The sequence below is a fragment of the Bacillus rossius genome, chromosome 16 (genome assembly GCF_032445375.1).
Source record: "Bacillus rossius redtenbacheri isolate Brsri chromosome 16, Brsri_v3, whole genome shotgun sequence".
Taxonomy (NCBI): domain Eukaryota; kingdom Metazoa; phylum Arthropoda; class Insecta; order Phasmatodea; family Bacillidae; genus Bacillus; species Bacillus rossius.
The window spans coordinates 42,610,689-42,637,487 of NC_086343.1; the positions used below are offsets into that span (position 1 = coordinate 42,610,689).

The 26,799-nt window shown below is 45.2% G+C and overlaps 1 protein-coding gene across 1 annotated transcript in view; it reads left to right on the forward strand.

Annotated features, from left to right (window-relative positions):
* LOC134539898 (mucin-1-like) overlaps positions 1-2,734 on the forward strand; it is a 63,149-nt gene extending 60,415 nt beyond the window's left edge. Inside the window, exons 2-9 of the mRNA XM_063382247.1 lie at positions 523-884; positions 979-1,101; positions 1,263-1,393; positions 1,474-1,594; positions 1,689-1,811; positions 1,973-2,162; positions 2,283-2,446; positions 2,541-2,734. Of these exons, the coding sequence (XP_063238317.1) occupies positions 523-884; positions 979-1,101; positions 1,263-1,393; positions 1,474-1,594; positions 1,689-1,811; positions 1,973-2,162; positions 2,283-2,446; positions 2,541-2,734 (1,408 nt within the window). The remainder of the gene's footprint in view (positions 1-522; positions 885-978; positions 1,102-1,262; positions 1,394-1,473; positions 1,595-1,688; positions 1,812-1,972; positions 2,163-2,282; positions 2,447-2,540) is intronic.
* Positions 2,735-26,799: the final 24,065 nt, after the last annotated feature.

The window sequence follows — 26,799 nt, forward strand, 5'->3', positions numbered from 1 at the left end:
ATTTTAAATAGAACTACAAATTTAAGAAAACATTGTAAATAAAGAGGTTAACCTATGTTTTAAATACATATCTATAATAACTACTGAATGCATACCAATGCAAACGAGTGTATGATTTCAACAATTTATAAAATTACTCTACTTGTAGAAAATTTCATTGAAATAATATATTTTGTACTGAATATACATTTAATTTAATAATTAGTTAACTAAAATGCTTCCAATGAAACTTTTTTTAGTACCACTTTTGTAGTCATAGAAGTGTTAACATTTACTTACGGTAAGATAATTTTTCTTACTTACAAATTATATTTCAAAGAACCTACCTTAAATAAACAAGTGCTTAAAAGTTTCAAACAAATAACATTAAATAAATATTTAACTGTACTAAAATGAGAAAAGGAGTAAATACATGGCAGACACCATAGGCCAATCGAATGTCATTACGAAACAATATTTTTATAATCAACTGGGTTGGGGAGAACAGAGTGTCTACTGTGTATGGACGTGCTTCTCCCACAGATGCTGGGGTGGTTGCACTTCCCTCCGTGAGTCTGCAGGGGGCAGGCAACACAACACCGTGGCTCGACCACCCGTGTGGCACACTCTACAGGGGGGAGACCTGGTCACCAGCTGGCTCGCGCCTCTCAGTGGTGGCCCTGGTGGTCCTGGGTGGTGCGGGGGTCGCCACCAGGGGCCGCTGGCACCTCGTCGCCCGAGGACGGCTTCTCCGCGGCGCCTGGTGACTCCTGCTCGCTCAAAGCCTCGTCACCACCTGGCTCGCACCTCTCAGTGGTGGCCCTGGTGGTCCTGGGTGGTGCGGGGGTCGCTGCCAGTGGCCGCTGGCACCTCGTCGCCCGAGGACGGCTTCTCCGCGGCGCCTGGTGACTCCTGCTCGCTCACAGCCTCGTCACCACCTGGCTCGCACCTCTCAGTGGTGGCCCTGGTGGTCCTGGGTGGTGCGGGGGTCGCCACCAGGGGCCGCTGGCACCTCGTCGCCCGAGGACGGCTTCTCCGCGGCGCCTGGTGACTCCTGCTCGCTCAAAGCCTCGTCACCACCTGGCTCGCACCTCTCAGTGGTGGCCCTGGTGGTCCTGGGTGGTGCGGGGGTCGCCACCAGGGGCCGCTGGCACCTCGTCGCCCGAGGACGGCTTCTCCGCGGCGCCTGGTGACTCCTGCTCGCTCAAAGCCTCGTCACCACCTGGCTCGCACCTCTAAGTGGTGGCCCTGGTGGTCCTGGGTGGTGCGGGGGTCGCTGCCAGTGGCCGCTGGCACCTCGTCGCCCGAGGACGGCTTCTCCGCGGCGCCTGGTGACTCCTGCTCGCTCACAGCCTCGTCACCACCTGGCTCGCACCTCTCAGTGGTGGCCCTGGTGGTCCTGGGTGGTGCGGGGGTCGCTGCCAGTGGCCGCTGGCACCTCGTCGCCCGAGGACGGCTTCTCCGCGGCGCCTGGTGACTCCTGCTCGCTCACAGCCTCGTCACCACCTGGCTCGCACCTCTCAGTGGTGGCCCTGGTGGTCCTGGGTGGTGCGGGGGTCGCTGCCAGTGGCCGCTGGCACCTCGTCGCCCGAGGACGGCTTCTCCGCGGCGCCTGGTGACTCCTGCTCGCTCACAGCCTCGTCACCACCTGGCTCGCACCTCTTAGTGGTGGCCCTGGTGGTCCTGGGTGGTGCGGGGGTCGCTGCCAGTGGCCGCTGGCACCTCGTCGCCCGAGGACGGCTTCTCCGCGGCGCCTGGTGACTCCTGCTCGCTCAAAGCCTCGTCACCACCTGGCTCGCACCTCTCAGTGGTGGCCCTGGTGGTCCTGGGTGGTGCGGGGGTCGCCACCAGGGGCCGCTGGCACCTCGTCGCCCGAGGACGGCTTCTCCGCGGCGCCTGGTGACTCCTGCTCGCTCAAAGCCTCGTCACCACCTGGCTCGCACCTCTCAGTGGTGGCCCTGGTGGTCCTGGGTGGTGCGGGGGTCGCTGCCAGTGGCCGCTGGCACCTCGTCGCCCGAGGACGGCTTCTCCGCGGCGCCTGGTGACTCCTGCTCGCTCAAAGCCTCGTCACCACCTGGCTCGCACCTCTCAGTGGTGGCCCTGGTGGTCCTGGGTGGTGCGGGGGTCGCCACCAGGGGCCGCTGGCACCTCGTCGCCCGAGGACGGCTTCTCCGCGGCGCCTGGTGACTCCTGCTCGCTCAAAGCCTCGTCACCACCTGGCTCGCACCTCTCAGTGGTGGCCCTGGTGGTCCTGGGTGGTGCGGGGGTCGCTGCCAGTGGCCGCTGGCACCTCGTCGCCCGAGGACGGCTTCTCCGCGGCGCCTGGTGACTCCTGCTCGCTCAAAGCCTCGTCACCACCTGGCTCGCACCTCTCAGTGGTGGCCCTGGTGGTCCTGGGTGGTGCGGGGGTCGCCACCAGGGGCCGCTGGCACCTCGTCGCCCGAGGACGGCTTCTCCGCGGCGCCTGGTGACTCCTGCTCGCTCAAAGCCTCGTCACCACCTGGCTCGCACCTCTCAGTGGTGGCCCTGGTGGTCCTGGGTGGTGCGGGGGTCGCCGCCAGTGGCCGCTGGCACCTCGTCGCCCGAGGACGGCTTCTCCGCGGCGCCTGGTGACTCCTGCTCGCTCACAGCCTCGTCACCACCTGGCTCGCACCTCTCAGTGGTGGCCCTGGTGGTCCTGGGTGGTGCGGGGGTCGCCACCAGGGGCCGCTGGCACCTCGTCGCCCGAGGACGGCTTCTCCGCGGCGCCTGGTGACTCCTGCTCGCTCAAAGCCTCGTCACCACCTGGCTCGCACCTCTCAGTGGTGGCCCTGGTGGTCCTGGGTGGTGCGGGGGTCGCCACCAGGGGCCGCTGGCACCTCGTCGCCCGAGGACGGCTTCTCCGCGGCGCCTGGTGACTCCTGCTCGCTCAAAGCCTCGTCACCACCTGGCTCGCGCTTCACGGACGGCTCCTCCAGGTGGTGATGTGTCCGCGCATGCGCCGCGAGGCTGCGCGCCGAGGGGAACTGCCTGCCGCAGTCCGTGCACGAGCTGGACTGTCGAGGTGGGTGCCGCTGAGTCGCCAGCAGCGCCCCTGGGCCGCCCTTGCTCTTGGCCCTCGGCGCCTTGGGCGGGTCCTGTCCCAGGGCGCGGTAGTACTGCGGCTCCGGCTCCGGCGACTCGAACGAGCCATTCGAGCCCAGCTGTTGGTAGAAGGTGGCCTGGAACATACGTGTGTTTCATCTTTAGTGCATGCTACCTTTTTCTCAGCTAAAGGCTTGAACTACATTTAATATTTCAACATGAATGAGGAAACTTTACTCTTGAAAATATGTTTGCAATACTGTCATAATGTGAAGTCTGATACATTCAATGCCTCATTCATTTAACCTCCAGAAACACCCACTTGGACGATAGTATGACCGACTGGGATGCCGTTTGTTTGTGTACTTGTATAATATGCATTCTCCGACACCATTATCAGCTCTGCTCCGTTTGTGTTTAGATTGGCTCTGACTAACCATATTGACAAATACCAAAGTTAAGACAGGATTTAGGCAGTGACTTCCCTGTCAGTTGGCCATAAACAATAACATGTTGCTTGAATGGTATCATGTTTTATAAATCAGCTTGGTTAAGGGGTCGTGAAAGTAAAGGACACAGGAAAAGTCTTTGATAAGCTGTGTAATGGTCCTCCTTGTCTTACAATACCTCGTCAAGATTGTTTCCTTCAAGTGGTGGTCCGCAGGCAGCAATCATTTATTACCAGTGTTCTCGGTTAAGACTTATCTGGAGCAATACGTTTACTTATCTCCGATTAAACGGAGTCAAACTGTGTCAGCTGGGTTTTCGTTCTTAAATGCCAACTAGAACATTTGCACTGAATCAGTGGGATCTGTTATTGGACATGGGCTTCATCCAGTCAAGTTTGGTTCATTGAAAACGGAATAAAGCCATTTTTACTGATGAGAATACGTGAAGGTTCACATCCTGACTCCAAATGTACGGGTTTATGACGACCCTCTGAACGACACCAGCAGTATAGTAGTTCATCTATTTCCTGGAAGAAGTGTAATGTTGTAGGCGGTTATAATGGTGGTTTGGTGGATGTCATTAATTTCAATCTATGGTATATTGACTGATCCTCTATACAATATAAAGATTTTGCAGACCATCGTAAGCACCTACAGTCTACATGTCAGAAGTCACTTCATGCTAATCCTCATAAAACTATAGCAGAACATCGGTTTCTTCAATGAAGAAACATCAACAGAATGAACTGGTGTGTACAGTCTCCTGACATAATTGCCATAAAGTATGCTGAAAGTGGCCATTTCAAAGAGTCCCAACCCAATAGATACTCACCAGGAAATCTACGCAACTTACATCGACGAGTAGAACATTATAACATAAAAAAATATTGATAATCTCACTTAGGACATTTCTCTCAAGGAGTAAGTAAGAACTCGTTGGTGTAGATCAAAGACATATGTGGTATTTAATGAACATGTTGGTAAGAAAATAGTTTATTTTTAGTGTAGAATCAGAAAACAGTGTGTTGTATTTCCTGTTTCTATTGTGTTACCACTGTGTCTGTTCCAGTGTTGTTTGGCAAATGATGCTTAAATTGTTCCATACGTCATGGTAATGCATTACTGGATGACTGAATATCATCGATGAAGTCAAACCTCTAATATTATAAACTTTTAATGTGTTTTTTTAATCAATATTAGTTTACTTTAAAAAGAATACTAAAAAAATCATTGGACATAATATAGCGAAATTGAAGAGAACTATTTACATTTGAATTACAGAATATTAAACCAGTTTTTAAATAAGTAATCAATGCTTTCTAAAAATAATCGACTAGCCTTGGCAAGGTCGTCGTAACCATTAAGCGCGGTTGCCTGGCTGCTTGGGTATTTCAAATTTGTTTTCATCTTACTTTTTATGCTAGTTAAACCACGTGAACAAACTGTTCTTCATGCATGTGTGTGCCGGGCGTATCGCCGACTTCTCCATTGCTCAACCTGATAAAATCTTTCCTACTAGAGTCTCGCTATGTATTCACACTGCCGCAACCGAGAGCCTGGTGTGATTTCGCCAGCCAAGTATAAGCCATCATTTTTCTTCCCACCTCAGGCCAAAGAATGCGGCTTCGTGACCGAGAGCGCTCTTCTCAGCGTCCTCCCAGGGCAGCCTTCTTCCCAGAGCTCAGCTTAGGTTAGCAGCTCCAGACAAGCCCATTCGGGCCCCATGCGCGAGTTTTAACTAAATGCAGCCTGAAGGGATAAATTGATTGGTGTTTCTGTTGTCACTGTGGTCGTTTCTTTTCGGTGGTTCTCACCCGCGACCACTTTCGCGCACCAGTCTCGCAGCGACTAGCTGAAGGGGTGTGATACCAGGGAGTCCGGGAGTGATCCGTAGTTTAGTTATTTTCTAGTTAGATTTTCGCGTAGTTCTGTATACTAGGTAATCGGGTAGTATGAGCCGCGCATGGCTCCCACAAACACTAGTGCATCTTTAGAGAGAGTGATTTTCATCATTCCACCTCCAGAATGGTAAGTGGGAAATTGTTCGCCTTTTCACCTATAGTTAACTTGCTACTTAACTTTTGCCCTGATTTCATGATCCCTGTTTCTTGTCACCTTTATTTTCTTTTATTGAACACTGGACCTCCTTTTTCGTTTGGTTTCAGTGTTGTTCAATAGATGGCGCAAGAGTTCGGGTTTTTCTCCGGGTCAAGACCTTAACTAAATTCAACTAAATTTACATCTTTCCTTCATTGAATGGACATGAATACCACGCGTATCTCAAACCAGCTAACATTGGAGCCAACACCTCTTCTCCTCGCTTATAGTCACCGCCAATGAACTGTCACCAATATCAGATATTGTTAAATCAGAAATAGTTACCTAAATTATACATAGTCCCACACTGGTTGGGCTAACAAATGTTCGACCGTAAAGTATCCTAGTTAAATTACTTATGATAGTTTTTTGTGAAAGCTTGATTATGTCAAAGAAATATGTTAAATTTATATTCCAGGAAAAATTAATAATCTATTTATAATCGATAAGTTTTTACGGCTGTGGCCCCAGTAAATTTGCTGTGTGTAATTTTTGTAATCCTTTAAACTATCAAAAGATAATAATGAAAAGTATAATTAACAATAAACCTCTTCGATTTAATTTTTTCAAATATGATCCATTTTGTACTTCCTCTTGTGAGAAGTAAGTTTCTTTTTTTTTAATGTTTCTCCCTTGTTGACCTCTACGTAACTGTAGTGTACGCAGAACTGGGCAAAATACTTTGAAAATGTATTTGAAATACAAATTACAAAATACCTGTGTACATTTATTAAAAATACAGTTACAAAATACTCAAAATAAAATGTAGTTTAGATACAAAATACAAAATAGTATTTTAAAATACAGATGAAATAACAAAATAATGCAACATTTTTATGAGCAACGAAGGACGAATTCCCTTTAAGACAAACCAGTCTCTCAAACATTGTGTCACTCAAGCTGTGGCGTTTATGGTTGTGTATTATACCTGCAAATGAAAACAACCTTTCAACAGGACCACTAGAGGTTAAACTTGTATTATATCGTAAGAAAAGCTTTCGCACCACAAGATAACCATCTAGCATACTCGTGTGGGTAGCCTTATCTTGTAAGTATTGTAATAACTCAAGTTCAATTTTGTTTGTTTGTGCAACACTTGATTCATTATTTGTATTGACATCGAATGCAAACCAATCATATTCTGCTGGTGTGTAACTGTTCTTCTTGTCATCTCTCAGTGCGTTTATGTCCTTTGCAGCCATTGTTAGAACCTCTTGGATCCGTTTCCTCGTGCTTTCATTAGTTGCAGTTGCAGGTAACCAACGCAATTTGAAGTATGGATGTGCACATGTTACAATAATGGCTTCATTTACCTCTGAAGTTAATTCAAAATATTTCTGAAATCTTTTCAAAACTGATGTCTTCATAGCTTGCAAAAGAGGTGCACCAAATCTGGAATTTTGGAGTTATAGTTCTTCAAACTTTTTAACCAATGTAAAAAGCGTTGGTAGTAATTGGCCATAATAGCAGTCATCTCCCTGTACGCGGTCAAGAGCAGCAGCAAGAGGGCTAAATATGTCTATATACTCTCTTAGATATTCAAGCTCAGTTTCTTTAATGGTGCATTTCAATTTTAGTGATTCAAAAACTTCTGGTAATTTTTCTTGAAATTGTATAATCTGGCAGATAGAATCGTACATAGAATTCCATCTGATAACACAAGGATAACTAAGTTTATGTCCTAGGATAGAAACTATTATTTCAGCCGATTTTGGTCGGCCTGAGGCATTCCATAAAGTAGAACACTTGGCCAATGTTGGGTGACGAATCCTTGAAATTGATGGATTGCTTTCAATGGCCTTATTGATATTTGTTGTTGCAACGAGATTTAGTGTATGAGATGCGCATCTCAAATGTTGAGGAAGAATCAGTGGATGTTTAGATGTCGTAAGACTGTCATCGACATAAATGAACATTAACTCAGCTTCATGAACATACGTGATAAGACAGCAATTTGTAAATTCTGTGATACAGTTTCTGTTCAACTAATATGTACCTTTACAATGATATCACTCACTAGTGCCAGATTGCAAATAAATAGCCAATCCTAATTTCCAAAATTAAAATATCCAGCAAATAAATGAGATATTTTATAAATGCAAGTATGCAATGTATTTTGTATTTTATAAAATACAAAATACAGTAAATACATTTCAAAAGTATTTTCGATACAAAATATAAAATACTGAGACATAACTTTGTACTGATACAAAATACAAAATAACCAAAAGTATCAAAAATACGTATTTCAAATACTTGTATTTTCGATACTGCCCAGCTCTGAGTGTACGTCGCCCACTCAAGACATTGTCCAGGGCTTTTATCAAATGAAAATAAGCCTCTCTTTAATAACACAAGGGCAGTAACAGTCCGATGTAACATGGCACAAGTGAGTGTACTCAAGTGTTTGTCTGGTACTTGTTGGCTGTGCCCTGCAATGTACGTACATGTTTTATATTTTCTATTTTAAATTTATGTTCTGCCTGTTGTTACACACCTCAGTCATAACTGAGTAAACCCAAGTTATGTTATAACTTTGTTACAATTCACTCTCCTGCTGACTGGGGGTAACTAGTGGATCTTTTGTTTTCAGAAGGAAAAACAATGATTTCGTCTAGATATTAGTACCTCTGTTTTTATTTTACTTTTGATTATTTTCACGTAATATTTTATAAGTTGATTAAAAAATATATATATAACATGGATTTATAATTACATTATTAAGAGAATGGGCCGGCCCTTTTTAGACAATAGTAGTATATAATAGGGCATCCGGGGACAGGGTGCAGGGTGTGGAGCCTGAGCCGGTGTCCGCCATATTGGATTGTGACGTCACGGCGGCCATCTTGGAGGAGTGTAACGGGACATATCGTAACGGGACAAGTTTGACCTTGACCTTTGACCCTCAAAATTGGGCAAAAATTGCCCAAAATTCCTCAAAATTCGTCAAAATTTACATTTCTGTGAAAAAAAATTCCGCCAAAATTTTTTAAAAAATTCCACAAATTAAAAATTTCTCTTTTCGAGGGAAAAATTCCCGTTTCGAGGGAAAATGTCTCGTTTTTAGTCCTTAAATATCCCGGCGGCTAGAAATGTCCATATGTAGGCTTAAGCATCCATGTCGACAGCCTCCGATAAGCCTCACGTCATCATGGAATATGTCATCTTGGATAATGACGTCACCGTTGCAATTTCCGTTACGGTCGCCATCTTTAACTTTTTTATTTACTATCCGATTTTAATGAAAAAAAAAATTAAAATTTATAAAAAAATTCACTTAATAAAAATTTAATGAAAAATATTTAAAAATCATACATTAACGAAACGGAGCTCGGAGTCCTGGGTTCGAACCCGACGAGCGCAAAAAAAAATTGCGACCGATCCCTCCCCTGTGGTGGGTGCTGGCATACTGACTCCCACCACTTATTTCAAAGCATATATATTGTCACCTAGTATGACGTCATGTCCACCATCTTGTCTTCGATGCTGGAAGCTATCATCATTGTATCGTCGGCTAGAGTGCGCTGATGACATGTTAGTTTAATTCTTACCGGCTAGAGTGCAGTAATCATTTATTACTGTGACACCCGCCATCTTGAAATTCGGCCGCCATCTTGAAAATCCGTAATTATTTAGCTAGAAATTCGGGAAAAGTTCCAAAATTCATTAAATAAATCACTCATTAACTTACATACGATTCGACCCGCTCCTGTTCTTGGTTCGATACCCGAACGATGCAATAATGTTTAATTTTATGTAAAAAATAATAATTGCAATAAACCATGTTCAACATATTTAAAGGGACTCTAAATCCTCTACTACCATCATCCTATCAGACATCAAGACCACCATATTGGAAATTCGTAATTTTAATTCTAGAGATTCGGGAAAAAGTTCAAAATTCATTAAATAAATTTGTAATCCATAAATGATTGATTGGATCGACTAAGGTCCTTGGTTCGATCCCTGTACGATACAAAACAACTTTAATTTAAAAAAATACCACAAAAGCGACAGGTATGAGAAAATAAAAACACCACAAGTTCTTTTAAAAAAATTTATTACATAAATTCAATACACTACTACAAGTACAAAAAAAAAACACTGACAAATTACCAAAGCCTTTTGGATTCCACGTTTCAAACAGTCTTCTTATTGTACGGACTAAGCCTTTTACATGACTTTAAATGTTTATCCGATCCGTTCATTACCTCAGCCAGAGACGGACTGAAGTCCATATCACCAGGGTCTCACTTATATAGACTCATCAGTCGGTACAACACATGAGTCAAAACAAGAACCATGTTCATTATACTCACACTTAACTTTCTCGGAGCATTTTACATAATGAAGATGTAAGCTATCAAGACGTGAAATTAGTTTTTTGCACTTATTGCACTGAAATTGTATTCTTTTAACATTATTAGAACAACTGCTTCTTTCATGTCTGCGAGCATTTGAGGTGATAGTAAATGATGCGTCACAGTATTTGCACTGACGCAATGTACGCTCTTCATTAGTTGAAGAATCCATTGCTGACGATGAAACTTCGGATGATGGTGGTATCACGTCTGTTGAAATCTCCTCCAATGTTGACATCGTCGGTGCACACGGGATCTGCTCCTTCTCCGTCGTAGCTGTCGTCAAGGTTCCATAGTCGATGGTACAACCTCCGAGTTCAACGTTAAAGACGGTAAAGATGCCATCGAGGTCTCAAGAACAGCTAATTGACACGACTTATGCACCAGAAGAAACAAACTAGGTGATCCTTACACCGCTGTCGTCAGAAACAAACTGAGCGTCCTGCTGTCTAGGACTCGCTTATATACATACACAACAAATTCTAAAACTGATTATGCTAGCTTGTGAACTTGTCATCGTTGAGCAAAGATAGAGTTCTAGTCCAAGCCAGAATCAGTTTTTGAATTTGTTGTGTTTTTTTATTAATTTTTTTATGTATTTTTTTATTTTATTTTTTTTTCAAATTTTTTATTAATTTATTTTTATTTTTTAGTATTATTTTTTTCCTGAAATTTTATGATATCAAAGAATACTTGCGGCGGTTTTCTCCGTGTGCTCCTGAATATTCTTGTCAATATTTTGATGGTTTTCTCCGTGTGCTCCCGTTTATTCTTGACAATATTATGGTAGTTTTCTCCGTGTGCTCCTGATTATTCTTGTCAATATTATGGTGGATTTCTCCGTGTGCTCCCGTTTATTCTTGACAATATTATGATAGTTTTCTCCGTGTGCTCCTGATTATACTTGGCAATATTTTGATGGTTTTCTGCAAGTGCTTCTGGTTACAGATGAGCAATTGATCTCTTCATGAAGGATTTTTTCTATGTAATGAGTCATGTTAATTTATTTAAGGTTATATTTAATTAGTGAATTTCTGCTACTTAATCAAAACTTGTAATATTTTTATCAGGTGGAAAATAAAAAAAATAATTTTTTTTTTCAAATAATCTCTGAGATATCTAAGAAGCACTAACAGGAAGGACGGACTTCCTTCTCCTTGGAGTCTAGCGAAGCCATCCTTCTTTTGCGATCGTTAGTGAGCATCCCGCATCCCGCATAAAAGAACTAAATATTATTTACCTGCAAGCAACACGTGGCGCCATCTGTTGACGACAGCCGGAACTACTTGCATCAATTTGCTTTGCATTAGATAACTTAACTCTCGCTGATGTAATATTTCAAAAACTCTATTTAAGAAATGGTTCCAATTGGAGAAAACTGACAGTTTGTATCTAACATTAGTCACAGAAGCTACCATGGATCGTGGTTTGTTATCTATAGCTGAATCGGAAGGAAGCCGCTGTAGATACTGTGGCAAGGATTTTGACATGAGAAGGAATGCTAGACGTCATGAGAAGAATGATTGTGCTAGAAACCCACTACGCTACATGTTAAGCTGTAATCGTTGTAGCAGGTTGTTAACACGAATTGACAGCTTAAAAAGACATGGTAGAACATGTAAAGTCAAGACTACTTACGGCATAGAGGACACCGATGGATCCACTAGACTAAAGAAGAGTGATCTGCATTATGACAATAATTTTCCTTGTCCTGAGCGTGATGGTATTAGCTCACCCGATCGTGAGGAAGAACATAAATTGAAGGAGGTTGATGATTTACGGAAGAATGAAGACAATGGAAGAATCCTTAACGTGAAAAGTGAGAATATATTCCAGCCGAATTCAAGTAGATCTTTCCTACTTTGTAAAAATGATGGACTCCTAAAAATGAAGCATGAAGACGATGAAGACACTTCGAAATCATCAACAACGAATTATTACGGTAAATTGGGTGAAGACGATTCCTTCTACGGTGATTTTTACAGTGACTCTGAGGCTGTTGACAAAGACATAGACTATGATGAAGCACCTAAAGCTGACAAGATCGAAGAATGTGACGGTGTCCTGAGACCGAAACGATGGAAACGACGTGATATATTAAATAAATCTGATAATGCTTATTATGATCACTGGGACGATTGTGATATTAAAAGTATTTATAATAAACAAGCAAGCAAGATGGTGGTAGAAGAGATTGATTACACATCATGGAAAGATCCAAACATATTGGTTGACCGGCTAAGACTTCTACATGGCTCGCTTTGTGCAGGAAACTATCCGTGCATCAAAGAAATATCCTTCATACTCAAAGAACTGAGGAAAGCTGGCTACATACAATAATGGCTTCTTTTACTTGTATTTGTGTAATGTTAAGAAGTAATAAAATATTGAAAGTAAAAATTTAATGTTTTTATTTCTTGTATTCTGATTTCCAACTAAGCCTGTGTGTGTTTCCGCTACTGTATGTGTGATCATTACGTTTCCTGTGTGTACTGTGTGTGTACGTTCCGTTTTCTGTGTGTACTGTGTGTGCGTTCCGTTTCCTGTGTGTGTACTGTGTGTACGTTCCGTTTCCTGTGTGTACTGTGTGTACGTTCCGTTTCCTGTGTGTACGTTCCGTTTCCTGTGTGTACTGTGTGTACGTTCCGTTTTCTGTGTGTACTGTGTGAACGTTCCGTTTCCTGTGTGTACTGTGTGTACGTTCCATTTCCTGTGTGTACTGTGTGTACTGTGTGTACGTTCAGTTTCCTGTGTGTACTGTGTGTACGTTCAGTTTCCTGTGTGTACTGTGTGTCCGTTTAGTTTCCTGTGTGTACTGTGTGTACGTTCCGTTTCCTGTGTGTGTGTGTACTGTGTGTACGTTCCGTTTCCTGTGTGTACTGTGTAATCATTACATTTATTGCGTGTAAATTGCATGTATTGCGCGTACATTGCGTACATTACGTGTTGGAGCTGATGGAGCTGTTGGAGCACTTGCAGCTAATGGTCAATTGAAGCATAGGAGCAAAATTTAGATGGATCTGATGACGTGAATTGTAGCTCTTGGAGCCTGGCGTATATTGGAGAGATCGAGTTTTTTTTCGATCAAATGATCCTCTTTTTTAATTTGTAGATTTGAATCTAGTATTTTAGTAATTGGTTCTTGATTTGACTATCGTATTATTCCATACGGTGCATGTATATAAGCGAGTCCTAGACAGCAGGACGCTCAAGTTTGTTTCTGACGACAGCGGTGTAAGGATCACCTAGTTTGTTTCTTCTGGTGCATAAGTCGTGTCAATTAGCTGTTCTTGAGACCTCGATGGCATCTTTACCGTCTTTAACGTTGAACTCGGAGGTTGTACCATCGACTATGGAACCTTGACGACAGCTACGACGGAGAAGGAGCAGATCCCGTGTGCACCGACGATGTCAACATTGGAGGAGATTTCAACAGACGTGATACCACCATCATCCGAAGTTTCATCGTCAGCAATGGATTCTTCAACTAATGAAGAGCGTACATTGCGTCAGTGCAAATACTGTGACGCATCATTTACTATCACCTCAAATGCTCGCAGACATGAAAGAAGCAGTTGTTCTAATAATGTTAAAAGAATACAATTTCAGTGCAATAAGTGCAAAAAACTAATTTCACGTCTTGATAGCTTACATCTTCATTATGTAAAATGCTCCGAGAAAGTTAAGTGTGAGTATAATGAACATGGTTCTTGTTTTGACTCATGTGTTGTACCGACTGATGAGTCTATATAAGTGAGACCCTGGTGATATGGACTTCAGTCCGTCTCTGGCTGAGGTAATGAACGGATCGGATAAACATTTAAAGTCATGTAAAAGGCTTAGTCCGTACAATAAGAAGACTGTTTGAAACGTGGAATCCAAAAGGCTTTGGTAATTTGTCAGTGTTTTTTTTTGTACTTGTAGTAGTGTATTGAATTTATGTAATAAATTTTTTTAAAAGAACTTGTGGTGTTTTTATTTTCTCATACCTGTCGCTTTTGTGGTATTTTTTTAAATTAAAGTTGTTTTGTATCGTACAGGGATCGAACCAAGGACCTTAGTCGATCCAATCAATCATTTATGGATTACAAATTTATTTAATGAATTTTGAACTTTTTCCCGAATCTCTAGCATTAAAATTACGAATTTCCAATATGGTGGTCTTGATGTCTGATAGGATGATGGTAGTAGAGGATTTAGAGTCCCTTTAAATATGTTGAACATGGTTTATTGCAATTATTATTTTTTACATAAAATTAAACATTATTGCATCGTTCGGGTATCGAACCAAGAACAGGAGCGGGTCGAATCGATATGTAAGTTAATGAGTGATTTATTTAATGAATTTTGGAACTTTTCCCGAATTTCTAGCTAAATAATTACGGATTTTCAAGATGGCGGCCGAATTTCAAGATGGCGGGTGTCACAGTAATAAATGATTACTGCACTCTAGCCGGTAAGAATTAAACTAACATGTCATCAGCGCACTCTAGCCGACGATACAATGATGATAGCTTCCAGCATCGAAGACAAGATGGTGGACATGACGTCATACTAGGTGACAATATATATGCTTTGAAATAAGTGGTGGGAGTCAGTATGCCAGCACCCACCACAGGGGAGGGATCGGTCGCAATTTTTTTTTTGCGCTCGTCGGGTTCGAACCCAGGACTCCGAGCTCCGTTTCGTTAATGTATGATTTTTAAATATTTTTCATTAAATTTTTATTAAGTGAATTTTTTTATAAATTTTAAATTTTTTTTCATTAAAATCGGATAGTAAATAAAAAAGTTAAAGATGGCGACCGTAAAGGAAATTGCAACGGTGACGTCATTATCCAAGATGACATATTCCATGATGACGTGAGGCTTATCGGAGGCTGTCGACATGGATGCTTAAGCCTACATATGGACATTTTTAGCCGCCGGGATATTTAAGGACTAAAAACGAGAAATTTTCCCTCGAAAAGAGAAATTTTTAATTTGTGGAATTTTTTAAAAAATTTTGGCGGAATTTTTTTTCACAGAAATGTAAATTTTGACGAATTTTGAGGAATTTTGGGCAATTTTTGCCCAATTTTGGCGAATTTTGAGGGTCAAAGGTCAAGGTCAAACTTGTCCCGTTACGCTATGTCCCGTTACACTCCTCCATGATGGCCGCCGTGACGTCACAATTCAATATGGCGGACACCGGCTCAGGCTCCACACCCTGCACCCTGTCCCCGGATGCCCTATTATATACTACTGACAATTTTATTATATTTATCATTAACTTAATTTAAATAAAATTCGTTACAATAAACATGTTAAGGAGTCGCAGTCACAGAATACGGTGGATCTTTTAAGTCCTAAAGGAACATTTCTGGCTGTCTGATCTGTGCAACGTCGTGGTTCAATGCTACCCGAAAAGGTTAAAAAAAAACTGAAGGGCTGGCGGTTTAACGATTGCTGGACAAAGTGGAACAGCTGACTGAACGTCAGAGGGCCTTAGTCATCCGGCCCTTGGAAACTGATCTGGTCCTTGGAATGTGTCCGGTTCTTGTACCCTGTCAACAGGGGGTGGCTTCCAGGATCAGCCCGGGTGCTGGGCTCGCGAACTTGCGGTTGTCGCGGACGTTTCCATGATAAAAAAATAAATTAATAAATTATGATGAATAAAACATGACTACTCCTACGAGGTAGAGCTACACGTACTGACTAAAGGCTAATCACTACAGTTGTGGGAATCATGTCCCTTGCCCAGCTGATTACATCTTAAAAGAAGAACGGAGAGGTGTCCTGATGACGGAGATACGGAGTGGTCAGCCCAGAGCCGCGGCGCGCAGTGAGTTTGGGGCGGCAGCGACTCGTAATTAAAAGGCGAAGTTAAAGAAAAGAAAGGGGGGAGGCTTCGACTTCAGGACCGAAAGGTTCCGAAGATTATGGAGGGGCTTGTCGAAAAATCCTGACTTCGATATCTCGAAGTTGTTACTGGCCGATGTCAGCGCGACCTACTGAGGTGTGGCTGAACCAAGTAGAGGTTGACTCACACGAGGCGGCTGTTAAGGAATGGGGCTTATGGAGCGGACTAGGCCAGCGCTCTGGTGGCCTGTGAAGGAACTACGGGGTACTGGTTACTGCGGGAGACGCCAGAGGGCAGGCGTTTAGCGGGCGTTCAAACACCCAGGGGAAGTGATTTGCAAAACTACCGGTAGGTGGCATAAGCATATACGTTTTGGAACTAATGTCGTGGCCTTGGGGAGAGGCCGACCCTGGCCGGGGTTAGTGGCCGGTCATTGCTCTGGGCCAGTGTTCCCAGGAAAACTTGGAGAGGGTGGGTGTTTGGAGACTGCTGTGGCAGTGGGAAAAAGGCTCTACTGAGCCCGGAGGCGTGACTTTACGTTGGTGAAAATGACTCACGTCAGGCGAGGTCTTAGAATTAGCCTGCCCCGAGAGCTTGCAGGACATAGCAGTTCTCATCACGGATCGGAGGCGGATTACAGGCGCCATTCGTGCGCCAAGGCGGGAATAATAGGATACTCTGACTCGCAAAAGACTCGGCAAAAATCGGATCAAGGGCTGGGAAAAATTGGGGAGACAGGTCTGACAAAGATTGAATGGGAGTGTATAGGAGGAGGAACAAGTTTAAGATCTTGAAGCAAAATAATGACTGGTGACATTATTTTTTAAAAAAAATTCAAATTTAAAATTGTGCCAAAATACTAGATGGTGGCACACTGTAATTGGGTGTTTTGTTGCACTGTAACATTTAGGTATAGTCTTACGATCCTTGCTGATGCTGTGTTAAATCTTGGCATCTTGTGTATGCATAGGCTATAATTATTTTAGGATTTTTTCTTTGCGCCCTAACTGCAAGGGCTTGTTTCGCCTTAATAGCTTACCGTTGAAGTTCTAGTAATGTGTTTTCTCTTAATTTGATTCTAGTTCATGTGAGAGCGAACTGCAAACACGTTTTCTATTTCTCATTTTTTAGGGGTGGGAGTGTGTTCTTTCATTCTGACCCTTGTTTTAATTTGACAGCTAACTTAATCTGGGTCATCTCACGCACGACCGTATGTTATCTTCTATCTTCTATTGTAACTGTTACCCATTATTTAAACCGTTTAGTGAACAGGATTTATGGCACTTGGTTTCTTAGTAATCAATGAAACTAAAACAGTAATAAAACTTAATTGGGATATCCCTTACGAACCCAGTTCTCCCCACATTATATAAATCGTAACATTATTATCTTTATTGTTTTGGAAATAAAATTTTGAATGTAATTTGCTCTGAATTCAATATGTGTTTGGACTTCTTAATTGAGACTTATCTTCCTCATGCTTGAACACTCTTTTCATCGGTACCAGAAGCGACCCCTCATGCAGATACCTTTTGAAACTACCTCTCCTATCCGCGCAGACTGCACGTCCTTGCCTGCTAGGAGGACTACAGTGTGAGGACAGAACGAGACACACGGCTCCTGGAGAGAGGGAAGAGAGAGCACCTTGGCGTCCTCGAGGTGGCAGTAGCTGTGGTTGTCCAGCTCGGCGCGGAAGAAGAAGCGCAGGCTGCAGCGGGAGCAGTCGTAGGGCCGCGAGGCCAGACCGTGCTCCAGCATGTGCTGCTGCAGGCCCTGCGCCGCCGTGAACACCGCGCTGCACAGGTAGCACGTGTAGCTGCCGCAGCCCGCGAACGTGTGCTCTATGAGGTGCGCCTGCAGCTTGAGCGGCGTGGCCAGCAGGCGGCGGCACAGGTGGCACTCGTGGCTGCTGCCCTCCGTCAGCAGGTGCGAGGCCACGTGCAGCTGGATCTCCCGCTCCGTCTCGAAGCTCACCTGCGACCGGCACTGACACTCACCTCCAGGCACTGACATTCACTTACACACACTGACACTCACCTCCAGGCACTGACACTCACCTCCACGCACTGACACTCACCTACAGGCACTGACACTCACTTACACACACTGACACTCACCTCCAGCACTTACACTCACCACCATGCACTGACACTCACCTCCAAGCACTGACACTTACACTGACACTCACCTCCAGCACTTACACTCATCTCCGTGCACTAACACTCACCCTTGACTAGCACTGGTACTCATCTCCAAGCACTGACACTGACCTCCATGACCAGGGGCCCAGGTTTAATTGAACAGGTCACGAGGTAGAAACCCTCTATAAAAAGTCAAAAACCTTGGGGCACCAGGCACCACGCCATTGAACTTAGTCGCCTTGCTCCAGCAACCGGGGCTCTGCTGGTGTGGACAGATTATTTCTCTAGGTTATCGTGGGATCAACATGCAAAATACTCTCTCAAACAAAAACCAAATAGAGGTCCAAATGGACATAGACAGACGACGAACAATGCTACCCTTCAAACTGGAAGCCAGAACACTTTTTTTTCTAACAACCAAGAAAGAATAAATTCGGTGCCTACTGCTACCGATCGCCAAACACCAATAGAGAGTATCGGTACGAAGATTTATGAGCTCCTCGACTACATCAAGGACAGGAACAACGTACATGACGAAATTAGAAGACTAGCTAGGTCTATTGAAACAGCTGAACTACTGGTTCGGTCGACCATTGAAGCCATCGAGGCCTGGCTTGAGGACCACTGTCTGAACCTAACTTAACATAAAACGAAGACGGTTGTGCTGACGCGGCAGAAATGGTTCCCAAAACCATTCAACGTGGACATTGACGAGACAACACTGACATCAACAAGATTGCTGCGCTACCTGGGAGTGGTGATAGATGAAAAGCTGTCCTTTCGAAATAACCTTGAAAGTGCATGCACCAAAGCTAGCAAAACGGTGTCGAGCCTATCAAGAATCATGACCAACACAATGGGCCCATGAAACAAAAAGAGAAGAGTTCTTCTCGAAGCAGTTCACTCAATCCTACTCTACGGAGCGGAAGTATGGGTGGATATTCTCAAGCAGAAGACCTATCGGCGGAAGATAGCAGCAGTACAACGGCGTGGAGCGCTCAGGGTGACCTGCGCCTATCGCACGGTCTCCGAAGCTGCCGTACTAGTTATAGCAGGGGTGGCGCCTATCGACCTACTAGCATTCGAGAGGGCGAAACTCTATGACATCAAAGCTACTGGCGACAACACAAAGGAAGCCAGAGAAAAAGTGAAGGTGGAAACGCTTGAAGAATGGGAAGACAGACGGAAGACTTGCGACCAGGACAGATGGACAGCTCGCCTGATTCCGAACATCAAAACCTGGATTGACCGAAATCACGGTGAGACAGATTTCTTCCTTACTCTACTGTTGACAGGCCATGGCTCATTCAACGCATACCTGCACAAATTGGGCCTACACCGCACTCCGATGTGCAAGTACTGCCTGGACAAAACCGATGATGCTGAGCACACATTTTTCAAGTGCGAACGATGGAGAAATCACAGAGCTAACACCGAAGCAACAATAGGCATGACTCTCAATCCTGCGAGCCTAGTGAACCTTGTGGTACAAAGAGAAGAAAACTGGAATGAAATCGCTGCCTACGTGCGGTGCATTCTCAAGGAAAAAGTATCTGAGAGAGAGACCAGTAAAACGGAAACGGACGTCGTTTGACGCAACACGGACTGGTTTGAAGTAATGCTAACGTGGTTCCGGCCTAGTCTTCCCTACAATAATTATGGGGAAAGTGGAGAGGAGGGTTTTTAGAGGGTGGAAATCACACACTACCGACCAACATGTATCTAGGCGGTGTCTTTAAAAGATTTTCCCTCCTCTATAGAAAAAACCCTCCACGAACTGACACTCACCTGCATTCAGCACTGACACTGTTACACTCCTCAGTCATAACAGAGTAAACCCAAGTTATGTTATTACTTTGTTACACTTCATTCTCTCTCTCTTGATGACTGGGGATAACTAGTGGATCTTTTAGCTTCAGAAGGCAAAATAATGATTTCGTCTAGATATTAGTACCTCTGTTTTTATTTCCTTTTGATTATTTTCACAGTAAGATGATATTTTATTAATTGATTTACAAATATATATTTAACATGGATTTAAAATCATATTATTAAAAGAATGGGCTGGCCCTTATTAGACAATGTCATTGATCACTAACACAATTTAAATAAAATTCGCAACAATACACAGGTTAAGTTCCTTTTACAATAGGCAAAATTGGAGAGCTTAAAAACCTGAGTAAAAAATTGTATGGCGTTCAGATCCTTCAATGTCGTGGCTTAATGTTATTCTGCAGATCTAAAAAAAACTGAACAGATGGAAGTTTGACAATGGCTGGTGAAAGTTATGCTGCTAACGAGGCGTCCGGGTGCTTTAGTCGTCCCCATTGATGGAGGAAGGCCTTGAGGGTGGAGTGGTCAGTTCAGCATCTGGTCCTTGGAAATTTGTCCGGTCCTTGGAAACTTGTCCGTTCTTTGGAAACTTGTCCGTTCCTTGGACCCTGTCTATGAAGAGATCCGAAACACATATGTTCAGGACTGGTTCTCAGACAGTTGGCAAAAAAGGCAGAAAATGCCTTCTAATCACGATGATGGTCTGGGAATAAAGGTTGTCGAAACACCAAACAGGGAGGTGGCTTCCAGGATCAGCCTGTGTGCTGAGCTCGCGAACCCGCGGTTGTCTCGGATGTTTCCATTATTAAAAAAATTAATAAATTATGATTAACAAAACATCACTACTCCTATGAGGTAGACCTACACGAACTGACTAAATGTTAATCACTAAAGTTGTGGGAATCATATCCCTTGCCTAGCTGATTACATCTTAAAAAAAATCGGAGTGACGTCTTGAGGCTGAAGATACGGTGTGGTCAGTCCAGAGTCGCGGCGCGCAGTACCTTTGTCGCAGCAGTGACCCGAAATTAAAAGGCGATGTTAATCAAAAGAAAGAGGGGAGACTTCGGCTTCAGGACCGAAAGGTTCCGAAGATTACCGAGGGGCTTGTCGAGAAATACTGACTTCAATATCTCGAAGTTGGTGGTACTGGCCGATGTCAGCACGACCTACTGAGGTGTGTCTGAACCAAGTAGAGGTCGACTCACACGAGGCGGCTGTTAAGGCATGGGGCGTATGGAGCGGACTAGGTCAGCGCTCTGGGGGCCTGGGAAGGAATTACCAGGTACTGTTTGTTGCAGGAGATGCCAGAGGGCAGGCATTTAGCGGGCGTTAAAACACCCAAGGGAAATAAATCGCAACACTACCACTAGGGTGCATGAGCAGTATATTTTTGGGATTGTAGTCGTGGCCTTGGGACAGGCCGACCCTGGCCGGGGTTAGTGGTCGGTCATTGCTCTGGGCAGTGTTCCCAGGAAAGGCTGTGTGTGTGTGTGTTTGTGGAAACCACAATTACAGTGGGAACGAGACTCTACTGAGGCCGGAGATGTGCCAGGATGTTGAGTAAAACGACTCGTGAGTGTGCCTCTAGTTGCTAGCCTTAGGAGAGCTTCGAGAAAACAGGGCCCTGGGAAAATGCAGAGATAAGCCGTCTTGATCACAGCTCGGAGGAGAATTACAGGCGACAGGCATGCATCAAAGCGGGGATAAGATGACACACATGCTGGCTCGCAAAGACTCGGTAAAAATCAGATCTAACACTGAGAACAGATTGGGGAGGCTAGCATGATAAAGAATAAATGGAAGTGTACAGAGAGTGGAAAAATTTTAAGTTTTAGCTGCAAAATAACTGGTAAAATTATGGTTCAAAATTCAAATTTAAAATTGTGCGCAAAAGAATCAATTTGCAGCACAACTTCCACTTGACTTGAAACTCTTGATCGTGACAAAGCCACATGCAGTTAGTCGTGTGAAGATATATTGAACAACAAAGCATGTATTTAATATTTCATTGCATATAAATCTGATAACATAAAAGGAAAGACCATTCATCTACCTTATGATATTAATCATTCAAACACAGAATTACATAAGGGAAGATAATGAGCATACATATGGAAATATAATGGTCGTGTATGTGAGAAGATAATAGTTGAACACCTAATCATTCACACACAGAATTATGTAAATCAAATAGCACACAGAATCACACATTTATGATACTTAAATCACCGATGATATGCAGGAAAATGTCTTACCCAACAGCAAGATGTAGTCAAAATATTACCTTTGTGCCACGGACTCGACAGCAATGCAAGGAGGAACAGGTTAGCAAAGAGCAAGGAAAATTATATAGCCTATAGCATTAGATGATCATTACGTCAGTGATGAGCATAACTATATATAGATTGCCATAGGATTAAAATACCTAACGTTAGTGGAAACTTTAATGTTTTAACTGATTAGTGAATTTTAACAAGCTAGATAGTATTTTAATAAAATATATTTTCTAAAATCATGTCCAAGCCGGAGTTTAGTATTTTTCAAGTATTTTTAATTTGATCGGAGCTGTTTTTGATAATTCAAATATTTAGTTTTCATCGTGCTGCTATTTGCACATGATGTTGGCAAGCAACGTTTACGGTTCAGGCAGCGAATTCTAGGGGTGTACGTGTGTGATTCGCGTCCATAAAATAAATGTTGTTACTTGAAAAGCGAATGTATTATTTATCCGTATGTTTGGCATTGCAACAGGAACACCCTGAGGACAGTGTTACAGCTGATGGCTGAGGAGGAAGGCTCTCACCTGGCACTTGATGCACTGGTAGGTCTTGCTGTGCACGGCCACCAGGTGGGTCTCCAGCGCGGAGTCGCTCTCGAACTTGACGTGGCACTCGGGGCAGCGGAAGACGGGCTCGGGGTAGCAGTCCTGGCACACGTACGAGGGCGAGTGCTGGGCACCGTTGGCCCGGCTCGCCAGCACCAGGTGCTTCAGGCACAGCCGGCAGCGGGGCGAGGGCTCCGCCGAGGTGTTGAGGTGCAGGCGGGCGTGCAGACGTGCCTCGATGTCCGACACGAGCGTCTGGCGACACACCACGCAGGGCGCCGGCAGCGAGGCGGAGCCGGCGTGCTGCTGCAGGTGGGAGAAGTACTGCTCCTCGCCGGACAGCGTGGCCTTGCACTGGGTGCACGTGTTGCCCGCCACCACCTTGCAGTGGGTGAGCTTGTGCTCTGCCAGCACGGCCGCCGAGGGACACAGCTCGTCGCAGATGTTGCACTTGTGCTTGCCCGGGCCGGCGCCCGCGCTCTGCGAGTGGCTCTTCATGTGGTTCTCCAGTTCGGTGCGCGACTTGCAGTTCTCGCTGCAGTAGGCGCAGTGCAGGCTCACCTTGCCGAGGTGCGCCGCGCGGCGGTCCTCGCCCGCCTCGGCCCCGCCGGCCTCGTCGCCGCCGTTCTGCGGCTTGCTCTCCGGCGACGGCTGCTGGCCCGGGTCCGCCCCGTTGCTCACCACCTGCGGGCCACCGCCAGCACCACGTCTGTGTCAGTACAAGCGGCCGCGTTGCCTCACGCGTGGGAGCCAACACAATTTCAAAATCAAACGACACGTGGACGGGACTTCCGCTCAGCGAACCTTGAGCCAGAGAATTCCAGATAGTTCTCGGCATCGTAAACGGCCATCGCTGGTCACTGTTCTAATACCTGTTCTCGAGAGAAGCGCCAGCAAGTCCTGTTCACACCGCTACTCCCCGCCGAAGAAGACAAAACCCTGCCTGATGTCACCATGCTGCTCAAGCCCGTCGAGGATCAAACACAGGTATGCATAAGTCTTGTTTAAGACATATACCAACACGGTCACAGGTCAATATTTTACGCGGAATAAACATACAGCTTAAGTAAGCATGCAAGAATATGTAAGAGTGATTGAAAATTTCTCGTGTCGCTAAGAGCGAGTGGAGCTAAGAAGCATTTGGGGCTAAATGGTCAATGGGCAGTAGCAAAGGTTTGCACCTAGCTTCTCTCGCCAAATCAATTCCATTGCAGTTAGGGAAACCACCACCAACCCCTCCACAACATAACATATGGTTGCAAATTGACTGAAACAACATCCCAGACCACACAAAAAAGAATGACGCAAATTTTTCATGACAAGCATAACAGTGCAAATAATATAGCATACTAGTTTTCTCAAAATGCTGTGATGATTATTGGGTATCTCTGTAGGGAATATGATTCATGTCTTTTTATAACTGGTTTTCCAAGCTGCTTGGCTGGAATACACCGAAATTCATTAATCGCAAATAATGATAGTTATTGTAAAAAATTTACTCAAAGCAAAATGCCTTTCATTCTTTCAACTTTCAGGAACTCGACATGGAAAGCCTCTTGGCAGACGGGGCAGTGGAACTGCTTGGAGTGCAGCTGGGTGATGAGGGACAGGGCATAGTGGATGGCGTGCGTGCTGTGATTGGCTGGGGTTTGGGCGAGGGCGTACCTGGGAGGAGTGGTGTTTCTGCAGGTGCTTGTCGAGCAGGAACTCGACATGGAAAGCCTCTTGGCAGACGGGGCAGTGGAACTGCTTGGAGTGCAGCTGGGTGATGAGGGACAGGGCATAGTGGATGGCGTGCGTGCTGTGATTGGCTGGGGTTTGGGCGAGGGCGTACCTGGGAGGAGTGGTGTTTCTGCAGGTGCTTGTCGAGCAGGAACTCGACATGGAAAGCCTCTTGGCAGACGGGGCAGTGGAACTGCTTGGAGTGCAGCTGGGTGATGAGGGACAGGGCATAGTGGATGGCGTGCGTGCTGTGATTGGCTGGGGTTTGGGCGAGGGCGTACCTGGGAGGAGTGGTGTGTCTGCAGGTGCTTGTCGAGCAGGAACTCGACATGGAAAGCCTCTTGGCAGACGGGGCAGTGGAACTGCTTGGAGTGCAGCTGGGTGATGAGGGACAGGGCATAGTGGATGGCGTGCGTGCTGTGATTGGCTGGGGTTTGGGCGAGGGCGTACCTGGGAGGAGTGGTGTTTCTGCAGGTGCTTGTCGAGCAGGAACTCGACATGGAAAGCCTCTTGGCAGACGGGGCAGTGGAACTGCTTGGAGTGCAGCTGGGTGATGAGGGACAGAGCATAGTGGATGGCGTGCGTGCTGTGATTGGCTGGGGTTTGGGCGAGGGCGTACCTGGGAGGAGTGGTGTGTCTGCAGGTGCTTGTCGAGCAGGAACTCGACATGGAAAGCCTCTTGGCAGACGGGGCAGTGGAACTGCTTGGAGTGCACCGCCAGGTGGAACTGCAGCTCCAGCTCGGAGGGAAAGCTCAGGCGACAGAAGAGACAGCGGAACGGCTGCGGCGTGGCTAGCGGGTGGCTAGTCCGCACATGCAGTCCGAAGTCAGTCTCAGTCCGGAACACAGCGGTGGGCGAGGGACACGCGGTGCAGCGGTACAGCTTGCACTCGTTACTGTGCTTCACTGCGAAGTGCACCTGTGCAAACAACCAGTTCCCTCGTATGCTCTGCTTCAGTCACCATCTTGAACAAGGTCTTTTACACAAGGATTACACTCATTACAAACTATTAACACCAGAATCTTTGTTTTCAAAGATAACATTGCAAGGTTATCTACAAAAGAGCTTAATAAAGTAAGATTTTTAATATTTTAACTAGCTGTCAACAAAGCGATAGGTAATAGTTGTGACCATTCAAATTTAGCTATGTGCCTTACCACAGGCTGGTGAAATCTCTGGCACATAATTATTCGACAATAAGCCTAACACTGTTTGTCATAGTTAAAATGACCACAAACTAAAGGTTTTTATATAAACATATTTAACTGGAGATCTGTGTCTTCAAGTTCTAGAGATGAAAACACTATGGTCCCTCGTCGACTCTTTGACTGGTATGGTTTAAGTCTCCCATCTCGCAGAAATCGCGTGACATGGGCTTTCCTATAAAATCCTGGCTGTAGTGAAGAAATATGGCTCTTGCTCACATTGACTGTCTAAGTTTTCATATTTGCACTCTCTTAGCTGGCTGACCAACAGAGAAAGTAAAAGTAAATGCGAAGCTAGCTGTATAACTCCTTGGATCTGATGGTGGATGCAACTGCATCAGGATTATCGGGATGAAGAGGAAGGATAACCATTAAGGAAACTTTATAACGACAAAGAACAATTTTTTCCATAGTTGCCTGTCTCTAAAAGGTATGACTTAAAAAATTAATCTTTGTTAGGCATAAAAAGAGATCTGTTTCTTTGAAGTGTACGTATTATTCACGCCGTTCATAGAAACCTAAATTTAAAAATAACTTAATTGTATGAGTAAATATTATTTTAAGGAGTCCGTACTACACATTTGCTGAGCTAATACATTACTATTGTTAGAGCTGAATCAGCAGACAAGCAGGAAGACAGTGGTGTCAAACCTGAATGGCGACCTTGGAGTCGAACATCTCCTTGCAGAGGGAGCAGCGGTAGAGGTGGTGGGCGTGTATGTCCATGAGGTGTTTCTGCAGCTCGTCGGGCTTGCTGAACAGCTTGAGGCAGCTGGGACAGCCGTACTCGGTGGCCGTGGCGAGCAGGTGTGAGGCGGCGTGCTGCTCCAGCGCCTCGGCCGAGGGCAGCTTGGCGCCGCAGTGCGGGCAGCAGTGCTGGCTCTGGGGCGAGCCCGGCCGGGGCGGGTCGCCGGCCTCTCCCAGCAGACCCGCCTCCTCCAGGTGCGACTTCACGTGCGAGCGGAACGACTCGAAGTCCGGCAGCGCCGCCCCGCACTGGTTACACAGCAGCGTGCCCGGCTGCTCGTACTGGTTCCCCTGGAACAAGTGTCGGCCCATCTTCACTCAGATACACTCACTTTGGCACTGCTCTGTAACTGTTTCAACATAACCTCTCATCACACGTACTCTATCCTCCATGCCAGCCAGGAAAATAGCACTGTTCCTTGCGTGAAGAACTGGGCTTCACCAAGCATCAGCCATTTTTGTAGCTCATCCACATAAAACTCCTCCTTCGACTTAACCAAACTTTAAATTTCTATCAACTCAATACTATATAT